General features: G+C 39.2%; 1 protein-coding gene across 5 annotated transcripts in view; it reads right to left on the reverse strand.

The window, feature by feature from the left end:
• fars2 (phenylalanyl-tRNA synthetase 2, mitochondrial) overlaps positions 1-17,750 on the reverse strand; it is a 452,664-nt gene that overhangs the window by 317,327 nt on the left and 117,587 nt on the right. For all 5 annotated transcript variants that reach the window (XM_080202025.1, XM_080202019.1, XM_080202043.1 and 2 more), the window contains 2 exons: positions 12,240-12,857; positions 5,822-5,981 (listed from right to left, as the gene is read on the reverse strand). In XM_080202025.1, the coding sequence (XP_080058151.1) occupies positions 5,822-5,981; positions 12,240-12,842 (763 nt within the window). In that variant the 5' untranslated portion in view covers positions 12,843-12,857. The remainder of the gene's footprint in view (positions 1-5,821; positions 5,982-12,239; positions 12,858-17,750) is intronic.

The raw sequence follows: 17,750 nt of genomic DNA on the forward strand, positions 1-17,750 counted from the left end.
ATAATTTGTTGTCATGACCACAGAAGGAAAGGTGGTGGGCGGAAATATTATATAGTTAACTGGTTGCATAATTGGTTTAAGAGTTGGTCACATGTTTTGATGGTGAGATCATAAAGTGTTACACAGGTTGTTGTTTTAGTTCCAGTTTGTACTCTTTTACTGTATCTGTCAGTTGTCCTCTGCTCCTATATGTGCTGGTTCTTATTAATGATGTTCCTCTGTACATTATAGGACTTGGCAATGCATTTGAGTTGCCAATGCTGAATAAGCTGTCTGATAGAGTTCTTTTAATTTTGAGGCATTCTGCTGCAATTCAATCAACTTCTTTGAATTGAACACATGAATCTCATTTTCTGTGTCTGTCTGATATCCATTTAGCTTGCTATGGATGGTATCTCATAATCTGATTTCTGGCATCACCCTAGGCTCATGACTTTTGTCTTCCCTTATGAGCCTATGACTATGCCATTACTCAATGGAACAACTCGTTACTTACTGGAAAAATCCCAGGATGGTCTATTTGCAATTTCTCTCCATCTTTTTCAATAAACCTGCTGTCTGTTACTTTGAATCTACACGTGCATACCACATCTTTTTCTTTTTGTTTAAAACCCACATAGTTAGAACATTACACATACCTCGCCCAATCTCCTATTAATGGGATGCAACCCATGAATCTAACTTTCAGTGGTTTGCATGATACAGGTAGTAACAGGAGAACTCACTCTCCTGATGTAAAATACGAGGTTGGACCTTGCTTTAATTCCCTGTTGGGATATCTTCACATGTTTTCTTGCAGACTCACAGTTCCACTCCTGAAATTTGAGATGTAGCCTAACAGTGTAGTTTCTGACTTTATAGTTAGTAACTTTTCACAAGTTAATTTCAATGGTCCGCTGACCTAATGCTTGTAGGCCAATTTGAAAGGATTACATTTCATAGACTCACTTGGTGCATCCCTAATTGCAAATAAAAGCAGGGAATCCCTTTGTCTCAGTCATGAAGATAAATATGGCTATAAGCTCTCATCATGGTTTCCAAAATCTAGTGCCACCTTTTTCGTGCTCCCCAGGACTTTTGATAATAGGTACTGAGTGGTACCGTTTGAGCTCCAGGCTATTCATAGCCTCTTGGAATAATCCTGACATAAATTTTGATACTTGATCTGGTTGCATCCCCTTTGGTTAGACATAACTATTAAAGAATTTGATTAATTCCTCTACCATTCTCCTAAGGGTAATGCTTCTTAAGGTTATGGCTTCAGAGAATCAAGATGGATATATCCATAAATAGCAAATACTGATTCCTGGCAACTGCCCCACGCAGTCAACTAGGACCCTTGTACAAGGTTCTTCAAATGCTGAGATAGGAATCAGAGGTGCTGACTTGAGTACCACTTGTGGTTTCTCTATTACCTGACAGAGGTGACAGGTTTGACAAAAGATGACAGCATCCTTGTGTAGTCTGAGCCAATAAAACTATCTTTGGATTTTGTCTTGGGTTTTCTTTATTGTGAGGTAATCCCCTAATGGAATCTTGAGAGACATCCTCAGAATCACTTTGCTAAACTTGGAAGGTAATACAATGTGGTGTACCACGGCCCAGTGTCCTCTGCTCCAATATGCACTGGTCACCATTTTCTCATTAATTATATTCTCCTGTACATTATAGGACTTGGGAATGTGTTGAGTTTGCCAATGTTGAGTAAGCTGTCTGATAGAGTTGTTTTAGTTTTGAGTCACTCTGCTGCAATTCAATCAACCTTTGAATTGAACACATCAGTGTTGTTCTCTGTGTCTGTCTGATTTCCATTTCGCTTGCTACAGAGGGCATCAGATAACCTGATCTCTTGCCTCACCCTGGGCTCACAACTTCTCCCTCTTTTGTCTTAGCTTATGAGCTGTGACAATGCCACTACTCAATCGGGAAAAATCCCAGGATGATCTGTTTGCAATTTGAGGCTGGAACTCTACTGGTTGATCGACTACAGTAGGCATCATACCATCTGTGACCCTGCTATATCATTCCCTAGAATGAACTGAATGCCTGCAATGGACAACATTTCTACCACGCCTACCACTACTTAACCAGTCTTCAAACTACTCTAAGTTTATTTTTACAAAAGGAATTTCTTTCATTTCCCCATCACTGCTGCTAACCAGAGCCTTCTTCTACAGTAACTATTCTGGACAACAAATAACTGTATCCCACAACATTAAAGATCGATTCACTCCTGTATCTCATAAAATGAGATATATTTTCCCATTCTATCCTGTCCACGTGGAAATACTTTACCATTGCACAGAAAATCTTAAACACATCCACCATCTGCAGGTCACTCTACTTCTGTACTAGTTGTACACACGTTTTCATCCTTAGTGCCTGCCTTTTCTCATTGTGCACCAATCCAACTGTCATCTCTTGTTCTCTAGTGTCCGAGTTCAGTTTTCCTTGTTTAAGATTGAAAACCCCAACTGTCCAACCAACCTCCAGCATACTGTTTTTGTGAGGCCTAATTTACGACAGTGGAAACATCTAACCTTTTCAAATCTCTTACCCTTCCAACAGACTCTGATTTATTTTGAGGTGGTCTCCTTGGAGTTTCCCATCATTTCCTCTCTTGCTGACCTGTCCTCTATCGCACCTTCCAAGTTTTGAGCTTTCTCTAATTTAGAAATGGATCTAAAGAAAGGCTTTAGTCAATGAACCGGCTCAAGGTTGACCACAAGGTCCACGGCTTGTCTGCAGTTCTAACTTTCTGTTCCTCAACATGAGTTCTAATCAGTGTGGCAACAAGTCTTTAAGTTCCTCCATAGAATTATCTTTCTAAGGCCTTAATAGGTTTTCTCTATTTTTATTGCTTGCACGCACCTATCAAAATGACTTTGCTTAATCCTTTTGAATGAAATTCAAAACTGTTTTCTTGCAGTTTGAAACTTTTGATGATAAGCCTCCAGTTTTGGCTAAAAAGCACCCAATATCGCTATCTTTACTGTCTCACTGTACCGAGATGATTTGGAGTTGGGGACCAAGTGTCGTGCGTCAAAGTTCACAGACGACACTAGATGAATGGTACGGCAAGTGTGCAAGGGACACTGAAAGTCTGCAGAGGGATACAGATCGTTTAAGTGAGCGGGCAAGAGTCTGGCAGATGGAGTACAATGCTGGTAAACATGAGGTCATCCATTTTGGTAGGAATAACAACAAAATAGACTATTATTTAAATAGTAAAAAATTGCAGCATGCTGCTGTGCAGGGGGACCTGGGCGTCCTTGAGCACGAATCGCAAAAAGTTGGTTTGCTGGTGCAGCAGGTAATTAAGAAGGTAAATGGAATTTTGTCCTTCATGGCTTGAAGGATGGAGTTTAAAAACAGGGAGGTTATGTCGCAGCTGTATAAGATGCTGGTGAGGCCACACCCAGGGCACCATGTACAGTTTGGGTCTCCTTACTTGAGAAAGGACATACTGGCACTGGAGGTGATACAGGGGAAATTCACTAAGTTAATGCTGGAGTTGAGGGTCGGCTTATGAGGAGAGACCGAGTAGACTGGACTATACTCGTTGGAATTTAGAAGAATGAGGGGAGTATTATAGAAACATATACAATTATGAAGGGAACAGATAAGCAGGGAGGTTGTTTCCACTGCAGGTGAAACTAGAACTAGGGGACATAGCCTCAAAATAAAGGGGAGCAGATTTAGGACCGAGTTGAGGAGGAACTTCTTCACCCAAAGGTTTGTGAATCTGTGGAATTCCCTGCCCGGTGAAGAGGTTGATGCTACCTCATTGAACGTTTTAAAGGAAAAGATACATTTTTGAACTGTAAAGGAATTAAGGGTTTTGGTGAGTGGACGGGTAAGTGGAACTGAGTCCACGAAAAGATCAGCCATAGTCTTATTGAATGGCAGAGCAGGTTCGAGGGGTCAGTTGGCCTACTCCTGCTTCTAATTCTTATACCTTGTGGATGGTGGTCAGGCTTTGGGAAGTCAGGAGATAAGTTACGGCAGAATCCCAGTCTTTGACCTGCTCTTAAAGTTGGTCTGGTTAGGATTCTAGTCAATGAGTTCAAATCCCATCACATCCGCTGGGTAATTTAAATTAAATCTGGAGTAAAAAGCTAGTATCGATAATGGTGACCATGTAAAGACCAGATTGTCATAAAAACCCATCCGGTTTCCACAATATATACTGAACCTGCTTACTTTTCTCCAGCGAGAGGGACTTGCATCTCACAACAGATTGCTTAACACTCAGGTCAAAGTCTGCAGCGTCTCACCACTAGATTATTCAATCATTAACTATCAACCATGCTATTAATTAATCCTACCTAGATGAGATTTTCTATTTCTTGTTCAAATTTCCCAGGGTGTGATCTTTTCTATGTTTTCCTGGAGACTAAACCATTGGCATCAGACAAAGATTCCTGAGAATATAATGGCAGCCTATCTGTATACAAGTATATAGAAGAATCAAAAAGCTTTACTCTTAAAGTTGTGTAGAAAGACCTTAACCAATCCTATGCTCCCCAGTTTAGCATGTAGAGCAAACAAAACTGCCAAAAGCAACCAAACGATCTTTAGCGTGTGAGGGGCTACAGTTCAAATTGGAATGATACAACCAGAATGGAAACATAGTCATACAGCATTGAAGCATACGTTGTAGTGACTGAATCTGAAGAAAACAAAGCACTTTTATTGCTCAGAGTATCATAGCATTGTGGTTATGTTACTCAGCCAGTAATCCAGAGGCCTGGAATATTGATCTGGAGGTATGAGCTCAACTTCCACTATGTGGCTGAGGAATTTAAGTTTAATTAAATAAATCTGAAATATGACACTAATATCAGACCATGGAATTATCAGATTGTCATAAAAAAGCATCTAGTTTACACATGTTTCTTGAGAAAGGCAATTTGCCATCCTAACTCTGTACAGCTTATATGTGATCCAGACCAGAGGTCTGCAACCTGCTCCTTAACATCTCATTTGTGGCTTCCAACTTTTTCTGGTTGAATCAAATTAATATGAAAAAAGCCTAAATGAAACTAAGAAAAGTAAGAAGCATTTTTATTGTGGGGATAAAAAGCTATTCATTAGGCTGCACTTTATGGTTTCAAATGATTAGTTTAGCGGAAAACATCATTGTGCTCAAAATAAATCAATCCAAGTGGTACAAATACTCCATAGTTGTAAGTGGGTCGAGAGGCAGGTTTTATGGTTAGGACCATTATTGCTTCTAAATAGCTGAAATGAAAAATTATTCTGAACGTTCTATCTGAAGCATTTTTTAAAATCACAAGAAACAATAGCCAAAAAATACTGTCCTAATTTTTCCAATCTTAAGTTTGTTACAAAAACAACTTTATTGATAAAATTATAACAGGAATTTGCCAAAAATATGACCAGATTTAGGTCCGTCTTAAATTTACTTTTTTTTCTATTGGAGCATAAGTTCAATGTACTTTTATAACATATGCAAATTATGCATGCTACCAGAAACAGTTGACAATTTGCCAAGAATTTAGTTCAGAAATGCTGAATTTTCATCATGTGGCTCCGAATAATTTTTATTTCAGGCAACTTTTTAAAATGTCTCTTCGGACAAAATAAGGTTGCCCACACTATTTCTAGATTCACAGCAACATGGTTGACTTTGTAATGGCCTAGCAAGACATTGATTGTACTCAATAGAGAAATTAGTGATGAGCAATAAATGTCATCTTACCAGTGTCATTACAATGTGAATTAATAAAAGAGAGTGAAGTGACTCATGTGAAACTATTAAGATCAGGTAATGTATGCAGAATAATACTTTACATACCTTTCCCAAAGAGGTGTGTCATGACTTTCTTCAGGCTCTGCTTTAAATCAAACTCAAGTAGTTTAACTGCCTCCAGTGTGTGTATCTCTTGCTTATAGGGTGTACGGCATCCCTTCTCAAATATGCAAAGTTCTTCACCATTTTGCACATTAGCAAACAACTGGAAAAGAGAGAAGTCCCTCTAGTTAGTTGAAGTGGAATGAACTAATTAGAAGTTGTTCATTTAGAAACTGATCCTTTGTCCCACCCGTCAAGATTTTAATTAGAAATTTATTATAAGGTAATTGCATTTTAAGGAAAAAAATAAGAAAAATATACAGAAATAATTTTAATGCAGTAGATAAAGTTTGGGATGACATTTATAAACCTTGGTGATTTCACTTGACAACTTTGATTGAGTTATTGACTTATAAACTCATCATTGCCCACGTTCCTTTCTACATACACAGGTATAGATTTTTTTAAACAGATTACTCTAATTAATATACAAGCCTGCTTTTACCCATTCCAATTTGAATCCATTCATCTGTAATAGGAGGCCTGTATATCAAGTCAGTGACGAGCACTATTGTGTGGTGCATTATACTTACAATTGCCTATATATTACATACTAGAATGAATATACATTAACAATAAAAGGATGAATGGTTCAAAGTACTTTGTAAGCTGCGAGGGTCATTTAGCAAGAAGCAAAGAGATTTGGGAGGAGGTAAAATGGAAACAAGGCTCAGTTACATAGCTAGTTGCATTTTTTGGGTTGATTTTTGAAAACAAGGAGGGAGATAGTAAGGCAACGGGGATTTTTAGAAAGGAATTCTAAAAAGTAGGAGTATAATAGCTGAAAGATCAGACTATGATGATGAAGTTAATGAAAGGGCAACAAGCAATAATCCAGATTCTGTTGAAAGGATAGCATGGAAAATAACAGCAGCTGTAGACTTCCAGCCCTTCAAACCTGTTCCAGCACTCAACGCCATTGTGGCTGATCCTCTGCCTCAATTCCAATTTCCCATCCTTTCTTCATTTCCCTTGATTCCCTGAAAATCTTTCTACCTCAACCTAAAATATATTCAATGATAGCGCAATTGTCTGGAGGGCAGAGAATTTCAAAAATTCACAACACTTTTGAGTGAAGAAATTTCTCCTTGTCGCAGTCCTAAATGGTCAGCCTTTTATCTTGAGATTGTGCTCTTATGTTTTAAATTCCTCAGCCAGCAAGAAGCATGACATTACATATTAAGCATTTCGCAGATCAGATGTAGCAGGTCACAAAAGATCTGGTGATGATTGTGAGGACTTGAAATGAATTAATTGTGTCAAAAGCCATCAAAGCAGCTGGATGAGTTGGTGGTGATGTATGCTCTGAATGAGCAGAATTTGATGAATTGTGGGAGTATGGCCTGCAAGGAGAGAATTTTGAAAAACAAAAGTGATGAAACATGGGTAACTGTGAAAGACAATGGTGTGGTTCTGAGGTTTTATGTTCTTTTATGTTTAAAACTGTTCTCAGGGTGAAACAATGCAAAAGATTGCATGTTACTAGGTTCAGTTTGAGTAGGCAAGTACAGTAAAATTAATAAACAAATCATCTTAATCATTTGAAAATATTACACTTGCAATAAAATTATGTAAATGTCTTCTTCTCCCACTCAAAGGAAAGAAGTTTTTTTTAAATTGAAAATAACTTAGCAAAATTTTGCTTGTCAATATTTGTGACACAATGATGCAATTTGGGTTAAATGATTTATTTTTCAAATTGATCACTAACATATTGCAATTGCAATGATACCTTGCTACTCTTTCTCCTTGTTATACAGTTTAAATATTGCTTACCGATATTTTTTTAATTGATCCAGTTAGTGACAAGATCATGCACATTGTCTAGTCCTCTGATGAATTAACAATTCGTGATAAATTACAATTTGTAATGAATTTACAAATCTTGCGATATGTCTACAAGTAACCAGTTCCTAACTTCCTAAATGGTTTAATAAAGATAAATATTCCAATGAGGAAGCCAAGTAAAGTAAGTATTCTGCCTTATCAATACAGAGCCTTATCATATCTCTCAGGCATTTTCAGGCATTCCATGGAAAGTGAATTCCTTTAAAGTGCAGTGATTGGTATTGCGCAGGTAATTGCAACAGTTAAGTTGTAAATAACCAAATGCAAAAAATCTGCAACTTGATAAGTGGCCTTTTACTTTGTTGACTAGAATCATAAGTTACAGCACAGAGGGAGGTCATGTTAGTGCCAGCTCTTTGCAAAGTACTTTAGTATCATTCCTCTGCATTTTCCCTTAGCCATAAACATTTTTTCTCTTCAGATAATTATCCAGTTCTCTTTTGAAAGCCACAATCAAATCTGCTTCCACTATACCCCAGGCAGTATTTCTACGACCTCACCATTCACTACGTAAAATAACTTCTCTTGTCACTGTTGTTTCTTTTGCAAATTAGCTTAAGTTAGAGGTCTCTGGTTCTCCATCCGACACAGTAAGAAGTCTGACAACACCAGGTTTATGTCCAACCAATTTATTTGATAGTAAACTCACAAGCTTTCGAGGTTTCCCTCTTCGTCAGGTGAATGAAGAGTTCTGGCCTCAGAGTATATAATGCTCCATCCAACTGTCAGCAAGAGCAGTTTCTCAGCAGCTAGACTGTCCAGACATCTCACTATTTTGAACATCATTACTGAATTTTCCTCTGAACCTCCTTTTCTCAAAACAAAACAGTTCCAGACTCCCTAATTGCCTACATAATTGGAGTTTCTCATCCCTAGAACCATTCTTGTGAAGCTTTCCTGCAGCCTCTATAAGGCCTTCAACATTTTTCCTAAAGTGTAGTAATTAGAACTGAATGTAGTTCGAGTAGAAATCGAACCAGTATGTCTTACACTTCCGTGCTTTTGTGTGCTATGCCCCTATTTGTAAAGTCCAAAATCCTGTACGCTTTATTAGCCACTTTTTCAACCTGCCTTGACACCTTCAATGATTTACGTACATATCTCCCAGGTCCCTCTGCTCTTGTACATCCTGCACCCTTTATTTCAGAGTTGCTGTCCTCATTCTTCATTCAAAAATGAATCACTTCACAGTTCTCTTCATTAGTTTCACTTGTTATTTTGTTTGTCCATTCCATCAGCCGATATCATTATGAAGTGTAACAAGATCCTCCACATGATACATAGTACTTTCTAGTTTTGTGTCATCCTCAAATGTTGAAACTGCATCCTGTACACTCAAGTCTAGGCCATTATAAACATAAAGAAAATCATGGGTCCGAATAGTAACCTCAGGAACCCCAATTCAAACCTTCCTTCGGTCAGAAAATCTTCCTTTTCCTATTACCTCAGCCACTTTGGTACCCATTTTGCTCTTTTATTCCAAGAGTTCTAACTTTGCTCAAACATCAGCTGTGTGGCACTTTATCAAATGCTTTTGGAAGTCTATTTACACGACATCAATAATGTTAACTGTCATCAACTCCCTCTGTTATCTCATTGCATCTTATGTATGTTTGTATGCTCATCAAAAAAATCCAGCAAGCTAGTTACAGGATTTGCCATAACAAATTAATGCACGTTTTTCCTATCTACATTTGCCCAAACAATCATAAATTATGTCCCACATTCCCCATGTTAAACTTTTTAGCCTGAAATTACTTGCACGTTTTACACCCTTTTCAGTCGTCTGGTACCACCCCTTTATCTAAAATAGGATTGGAAAATAATGGATAGTGTTTCTATAATTTCCAAATATACCTTTCTTAGTATTGCTGGATGCATTTCATTCAATCCTGGTGACCTACCAATTTAATCTATCTCATTCCTCTTTGGCCATTTTTAGCTCACAATATCTCAAAAAAAACCCTCTTTTATGATAACTTGGGCAGTATCTTCTATGATATAAACAGGTGCGACGCACTCATGCCTCTTGCTTTCATGTGCAAATCCCTTTTCAGGGCTATAATCAGCCCTACTCCTCCTTTTACCACCATTTTACTGTTCATATGTCAGGAGAAGATTTTTGGATTCTCTGTTATGTTAGCTATTAGTTTCTCCACATACAGGGCAGAATTTTCCTCAAAAAATTTCGAAGTGTCAAAACAGCAAGAAAGATGGTGTGTTCCGAACTGATCTCTCAAAAGCACTCTGCACTGCGATCTTTCAACATTTAGTGCACTGAAAGAGCCGTCATGTGGAACAGTCGTCATGGGGGCTCTAAGCTGTGGGCTGTTACACAGGACGAGCTTCATTTAAACACTACAGAAGCACTCACAGCCAATCATGCCAGGAAGATAGCATCATGCAGAGCAGCCCCGCGCTTGCTAATGATATTGAAATCCAATCAATCTCATGCTAATAAGCCTCACACCTATTCTGGACGAGAAGCAGTTCGCACCAGTCAAGAGGGGAAGATCGTAAACTGTTTGGCACTGGGCACAAATCAGATTTTTAACTTCATATGCTATTTTCCCAGCTCCCTGCCATTTGCTTTCGGCATGGTGAGGTGGTAAAATTATGCCCACTATCTGTTGGCTTCTTTCATTTGTTCTTTTTCGTTTCCATTCTGAACCTTCTGTATTGAGATTGGTTTGCAATTGTATTATCCACTTGATATCTCTCATGTGCACTTCTTTTGTACTTTATCTTACTCTTGCCAACAGGGTCTTTCAGTCCTCTCAATGGCAAACCCCAGCCATAGGGGAGCATTCTGGAGCATAACAGGAAACCCCTTGACAATAATGGGAGCAGAAGATCCTGCTGCTTCCTCCACCACTAAAGACAAGATGAAGGTGTGTTAAAAATCCCACCCCCTATTTCTTTCTTCATCCAAGAAGCTCTGGATTTGTTTGTTGCACCTTTCCTCATCACAGGAATGCATCTTGACTATACGCAAACTATCATCTCTTTCAAGGTAGCCCATTGCTAATTATATCTGTTACGGAACAATCTTTATTCCAATTAAATGGACCAGATCCAATCTTACTCCATTGTCTTTCCTCAATTAATCTTTTCTACCCTGGATTACTTCTTTTCTTTTTCCATAGCCAACTTAAATCTTATAATACTATTATCATTATCACTAATGTTCAGCTCTAGCTTCACTTCACTTCTGTTTCTGCCACTCCACCTCCACATTCCCCAAAATGAAATACTGCAAAGCTGCCTTCCTAGATGGATGGGAAATATACTGCTGTAAAAAACTTTCCTCAACACATTCTAAAAATTCTTCCCCCTCGCTGTCTTTTACTTTATTACTATACTGTCTATTTTAAGATAATTGAAGTCCTCCATTATAATCACTATAATTCTTGCAGCTTACTATAATTTCATTGCAAATTTGTTCATCCTTATCTTTTCCATTAGTTGGTGGCCTATAGAATACACCCAGCATGCAATGATAGTTCTATCATTTCTTAGTTCTAACCAAATAGATTCCTCGACCCATGTGAGGCATCCCCTCCCTCTTCTATAACGTTAACTTTAAACAATACTGCTATCCCTGCTCCTTTCTTTCCCTATCTTTCTTGAACACTTTGCATCCTGGAACCCAGTCCTACCATTCCTTGAGTCTTGGCTGCATTATTGCCATATCTAATCTATCTGCGCCTGCAACTCTCATAATTTATTGACCACAATTTTCTCCTTTACATACATGCACAATAACTCTAACTTAAACTTTATTACAATCACTCTTTGACTCTGCCTAATAACTTACTATTTTCTATTCTAGTGCTATCTATCTGTCTCTCTCAAATCTCTGTGCACCTTGGTTTTCCCCTCCAATATTTCCTTCTGGTTTCATATCCCTGCCAAGCTGGTTTAAACCTTCCCCACGTTGGACAAAACTTAGTTTGGAGACTGGGAGATCTTGCTATCATTCTTGAAATTGGGCCATGGAATTAATTATTAATATTTGTCTGAACCAGAATAAAAGAGCATCTCAGTTTAAGGATGGAACTAACTCTAGCAGTGCAGCACCTCCTCACCAATGCACTGCAATTTCTCCTAGATTCTGTGCTCAAGTCCTGAAATGAGACTCAGGGGTGAAAAAGCTAATAATATGACACTGCACTGTTAGCTGATCGCAACAAGATTGGCCACAGGTTTCCATCCAGTCCTGGTCACTAAAGAGTGGTTCTTACTGAACTCAAGTGACAACGAAAAGAACTTGGTCGCAATCCACAAATAATTGTCATGGGTTAAATGTGAAGGATGTCCACTGGGGGGAGCTGTAACACATCACCATCTAACTTTGGTATTGTACTCCAGCAAGAGTCATCAATTCAATAAATGAGGGAAAAATGAGGAAAGATATTGGTTCTTTCATCCTTGAACACGAGACCAAAGACTAAACATTTGCATCAAACAGAATGTTTGAGGTAACTAAGGAATAATACCTGTCAATTCTCACCTCGTGCTTTGAAAATAGTCTGACTCCCTCCATTTGATGGAAGACTGGATAGTGGCTGCTATCAATTTCATCTCGCCGGTAGACATCCCCAACTACCAAAAAGGCGTTGAGGCCTGCACGAATAAGTTCGTGCTGGTGAGCAGATGTGTGAGCCCGGAGCATATTAGTTTGATTCAGATAAAAGTTATCCCCTTTCCTTCTACTTGGGTGATCCGGTGGTATAAGTAAACTGTCAAAGTTCTGCTCAGTGGTAACCACAGGGGACAGGTTATCATATACTGAAAACAATGGATTCTTATTGCGATTCAAATAATGCGTGTAGAAATGATCCTTAATGCGTTCCTTAATGAGCCATAAAGGGTGGTTTCTTTGGTTCTGTAAGCTTTTCCCCACTTTGGACAAAATCTTTGATGTAACATTTGTATAGTCATCTCGAGAGTAGAATTTTCCAAAGAGTTCAAAAGAGTCAGAAGGTTTTGCCCTGGTTGAAGGGCCCGATGTTATTCGCCTGAGTTGCTTTATGTTTTCACCAGCATCTCTCCGTTGTAACTGTAGAGACTTTTGAAACCGTAGATACGAGAAGAATTTACAAGGTATCCTCATTATCGTCTGTTGAGCCTGGAAAACAAATTGTTTAACTCCTGCATTCAGTTTGTATATCATTTGTGTGCATAGACTAACTCAGTACCACAAAAATATGCAATTCAACATCTCCAATTAATGAACAGAAACAAAATAACACATCCAAGAATTTCAGATATGCTGGTTACAGAACTTGTCCATGTAATGTTGTTAACATCAATTCAGCCAATAATAAGGTGATGGGTTAATGAGGGGGATTAACAAATAAAAAGCCTTTTGAGAGAAATTCAGAAGAATGCCAAATGGCTTTCTTTCATCACATTCAGTATTTCATAGCAAGTTACCAAACATTTAAATAGAAAATGAAAAATGTCAGAAATTCAGAAAATTGCAAATTAATACAACTTAGTTCTAAAATAATGAATGCAAGAGGCTAATTCAAATTAATGGAAAAGTTAATGAGAAGAGAAGGAATTAAAGAAGGCACCTTATTTCCAGCTAGTCACTAATGCACACCAGGCCAGAATTAAGACAACGGAGAGTTCTTGTGGATGGTGAGGAAGTGTAAGTAGCCATAGGACTGGAGAAGATTACAGAGATAAAGGAGGGTAAGGCCATAAAAGATTTTAAACACAACAGAGCGAACGTTAAATTGGAGGTATTGGGTGATTGGAAGCAAAGTTTAGGACAAGTATGATGGATAAGTAGGACTTGTTGCAGGATGGGAGAGAATTAAAGTCCATGCAGAGTGGGGAATGGGAGGTCAGCTAGAATTGGAGGTGACAAAAACATGGATGAGTGTTTCAGCGGCAAATTGGCTGAGGCAGGGCAGATGAAGGCGACGCTTCAGAGTGGAAGTAAATGGCTTTTGTGATGGTTTGGATTTGGAGATGAAGTTTAGCTAGATGTTGAATAAGATGGCAAGGTTGCAAATAGTTTGGTTCTGCTTGAGGTATGGGTGCCATCAGGGCAAATGTGGAAGCCAATTCTATGCTTTGGATGATGTTGTGATGATGTAGCACATAAAAAAGGATGAGGACAAGGTTAAGGATAGATCCGGAAGTAACAATGCAGAGGTAGAAAGTGAAACTATTTCTGGAGAAAGCATCATAAACAAGATGAATTCAGAAAGAGCCTTTATTGTTGGAAGTGGGGAGTGGGAAAGTGGGAAATGAGTTTAAGGAGATGATTTGTAGTGGAGTTAAAAAAAAGCTAAATTTGCTGTCCAAATTATTCTAGAGTAGGAGCTAGTTTTGGTTTGAGAGTGAAGCCTGTTATAAACTGGTGATGAAACAATGAAGCAGTTGTGTACCAGATATGCTCAACCTTCATCCTTTGCACCGACGGGAGCAAAGATAGGGTATTACCAAAAGAAATAGCCAGATGGAATAGAGTAAAGGGCAAGGTCATCAAACATTTGAGGTGTGGTGCAACCTACCAGACTGATAGTTGCAGAACTGCCAGGCTTAAAATTGTAAGGGTGTGAAGTCTTTTTTCAGGAACACAGTTCAGAAGGAGCAGAGGATACAGGTGGTAAGGAATTTAGGTAAATGGGCAGGAATGGTATCGTCTGCCATCAAGAATTACAGATTAAAGATATCAATGAGTATGCAAGATTTAAGATTGAAGGGTTTGTTGTTAATATGAACAGAACAACAATATGAAGGGATTGGATAAGAAAGAACAAAAGGCTAGATGAAGTGACACAAGACAGCATAAGATGAATTAAAATGGAAATCGATATCACCTGTAAAAGGTGTTGACTAAATTAGTTCCCAACAATTTAGTGACCAATTTCAGTGACCAAGAAAATCATACAGGAAAAGAATTTTGCAGTTGGGGTTGTTGCTGTTAAGGAGGTACCTTGATGAACTTTTCACAAAATTTCAACAGACACATAGAGAGTAGCCATGGCTTTTTCAAGAAGGATTCCAACTTGGGCTGCAGGAAGGAAAAAAGAACAGGAGCAAAATTTGCTAAGGTAGGGATTTGGCAGGTTACGAAGTAGGTGGAAGAAAGACATTAAGGATGACATGATTTGGTGACAGAAAAGGATGGGAGATGAGAGAGAATGGGCCACGAGCAGAGAAAAGGAAATAAAAGTAATGACCTTTATGTTAGGCAGCGATAAAGGATTAGGGATTACTGGAATGATAGGACTGATGTATGAAGAGAGACTGGATCGACTGGGCTTGTACTCATTGAAATTTAGAAGAATGACAGGGGATCTCATAGAACTGAATTTGGGACAGCACGGTAGCACAGTGGTTAGCACTGCTGCTTCACAGGGACCTAGGTTCAATTCCCGGCTAAGACACTGTCTGTGTGGAGTTTGCATGTTCTCCTCATGTCTGCATAGGTTTCCTCCAGGTGCTCCGGTTTCCTTCCACAGTCCAAAGATGTGCGGGTTCGGTTGACTGGCATGCTAAAATTGCCCCTTAGTGTCCTGAGATGCGTAGGTTGATGGATTAGTGGATAAATATGTAGGAACATGGGGATAGGGCCTGAGTGGTTGTGGTTGGTGCAGGCTTGATGGGCCCAATGGCCTCTTTCTGCACTGTAGGGTTTCTATGAAACATATAGAATCCCGATGGGGCTGGACAGCCTAAATGTGGGAAGAATGTTCCCAGTTTTGGGGAAGTGCATTACTAGGGGGTCACAGTCTAAGAATAAAGGGGTAAGCCATTTAGGACTGAGATGAGGAAAAGTTGAGAGTCTTGGAATTCTCCAACACAGTAAGTGTTGGGGCTAGTTCGTTAGATGTGTTCAAGGGGGAGCTGGACATAGCCTTTGTGGCTAAAGGGATCAAGGGGTATGGAGAGAAAACGGGAGTGGGATACTGAGAGTGCATGATCAACTATGATCATATCGAATGATGATGCAGGCTCGAAAGGCCGAATGGTTTACTCCTGCACCTAGTTTCTATGTTTCCACCATGCCACTCTCAATTAATGATTTGGATGAAGGAATTGAATGCAATATCTCCAAATTTGCAGATAACACTAAGCTAGGTGGCAGTGTGTGCTCTGAGGAGGTTGCTAAGAGGCTGCAGGGTAATTTGAATAGGCTGGCTGAGTGGGCAAATACTTGACACATGCAATATAATGTGGATAAATGCGAGGGCTATCCACTTTGGTGGCAAAAATAGGAAGGAAGATTATTATCTGAATGGCGGCAGTTTAGATAATGGGTAAGTGCAATGCAACCTGGGTGTCATGCTGTCATCAGAGGATACAGATCAGTTGGAGACTTGGGCGCAGAGATGGCAGATGGAGTTTAATCTGGACAAATGTGAGGTAATGCTAATAGAAAATATACAATAAACGGCAGAACCCTTAGGAATATTGATAGGTGAAAGGATCTGGGTGTACAGGTACACAGGTCACTGAAAGTGGCAATGCAGGTGGACAAGGTAATCAAGAAGGCACATGGCATGCTTGCCTTCATCAGCCGGGGTACTGAGTTTAAAAATTGGCAAGTCATGTTGACTCTTTATAGAATCTTAGTGAGGCTACACTTGGAATATAGTGTTCAATTCTGGTTGCCACATTACAGAAGAATGTGGAGGCTTTGAAGAGGGTACAGAAAAAAATTACCAAGATGTTGTCTGGTTTGGAGGACATTAGCTATAAGGAGAGGTTGGAGAAACTTGGTTTGTTCTCACTGGAGTGACGGAGGTTGAGTAGAGGTCTGACAGAAGTCTACAAGATTATGAGAGGCATGGACAGAGTGGATAGTCAGAAGCTTTTTCCCAGGGTGGAAGAGTCAATTACTAGGGGGCATAAGCTTAAGGTGCGAGGGGCAAGTTTTAAATGAGATGTACGAGGCAGATTTTTTACACAGATAGCGGTGGGTGCCTGGAACTTGTTGCCAGGGAAGGTAGTGGAAGCAGATACAGTAGTGACTTTTAAGGGGTGTCTTGACAAGTACATGAATGAGATGGGAATAGAGGGATATGATCCCTGGAGGCGTAGGGGGTTTTAGTTAAGTCAGACAGCATGGTTGGCGCAGGCTTGGAGGGCCGAAGAGCCTGTTCCTGTGCTGTAATTTTCTTTGTTCTTTATATCATTATTTCTACGTCTATATCCTTATTTTCCTATACTTTTGCAATTACAAAGCCTTACATCATATATAACAGACAAGTATTCGTTGGTATATGCAAAAATCTGCTCTAAGAGGTGACATGCAATTTCCTGAATTTGATAACACTGGGGAATATAGCTGTCCTACATAGACAACGAACGCTTATGATCAGAAATTATCCAAAACTGAACCTAGATGCTTAGGTACGATGAATTGGTACGCTGAAAGATACTTTAATACCATCTGTCTGATCTTGCCAAAGTTATCAGAATTTTAAGTCAACATGCGTATGCCATCTTAACCCTGGTCCGAAGAGGTGTTGGTCTCAAAACTGCCTACAATCACATTGGTATAACAATTTAAAGATTAAGATGACTGGCATGAGATTGAGGTTAAGGTACACTGCTAATGTAGAACAGAAGAGATTTACTCTATGCACTCTATTTGATGTTGACATCTGTGGTAAAAACACCTTTGCACAATGTACAACCCAATTACACAGATCATGGAGATTCGAGATCCAATTATTAATTTATGTTGACTTAGTACATCTCCACAGGAGCAGCAGCAAGACGATGCAGCTGCCGTCATTACAGACTAAGGAGGGCAACATTTTTCAGGGCTTGCAATTTAGTGGTCTTTTTGACCTAGGGTGGAGGCCAATTGTAGTATCCTTACTGCCACCTGAGATTAGATCAACTGATCTGGGAACCTTTTTCAACTGTGAACACAATGATGAAATAGGATTGGATGGTCAAATAGCTTGTCATACTCACTAAAAGGCTCATACATGAACTACGGCCTTTGAGCAAGGTACTGGAATGTGGCCAGCGCTCTTGGCACAGA

This window comes from Carcharhinus amblyrhynchos, chromosome 2 (genome assembly GCF_965287045.1).
Source record: "Carcharhinus amblyrhynchos chromosome 2, sCarAmb.v2.hapA, whole genome shotgun sequence".
Classification (NCBI taxonomy): Eukaryota; Metazoa; Chordata; class Chondrichthyes; order Carcharhiniformes; family Carcharhinidae; genus Carcharhinus; species Carcharhinus amblyrhynchos.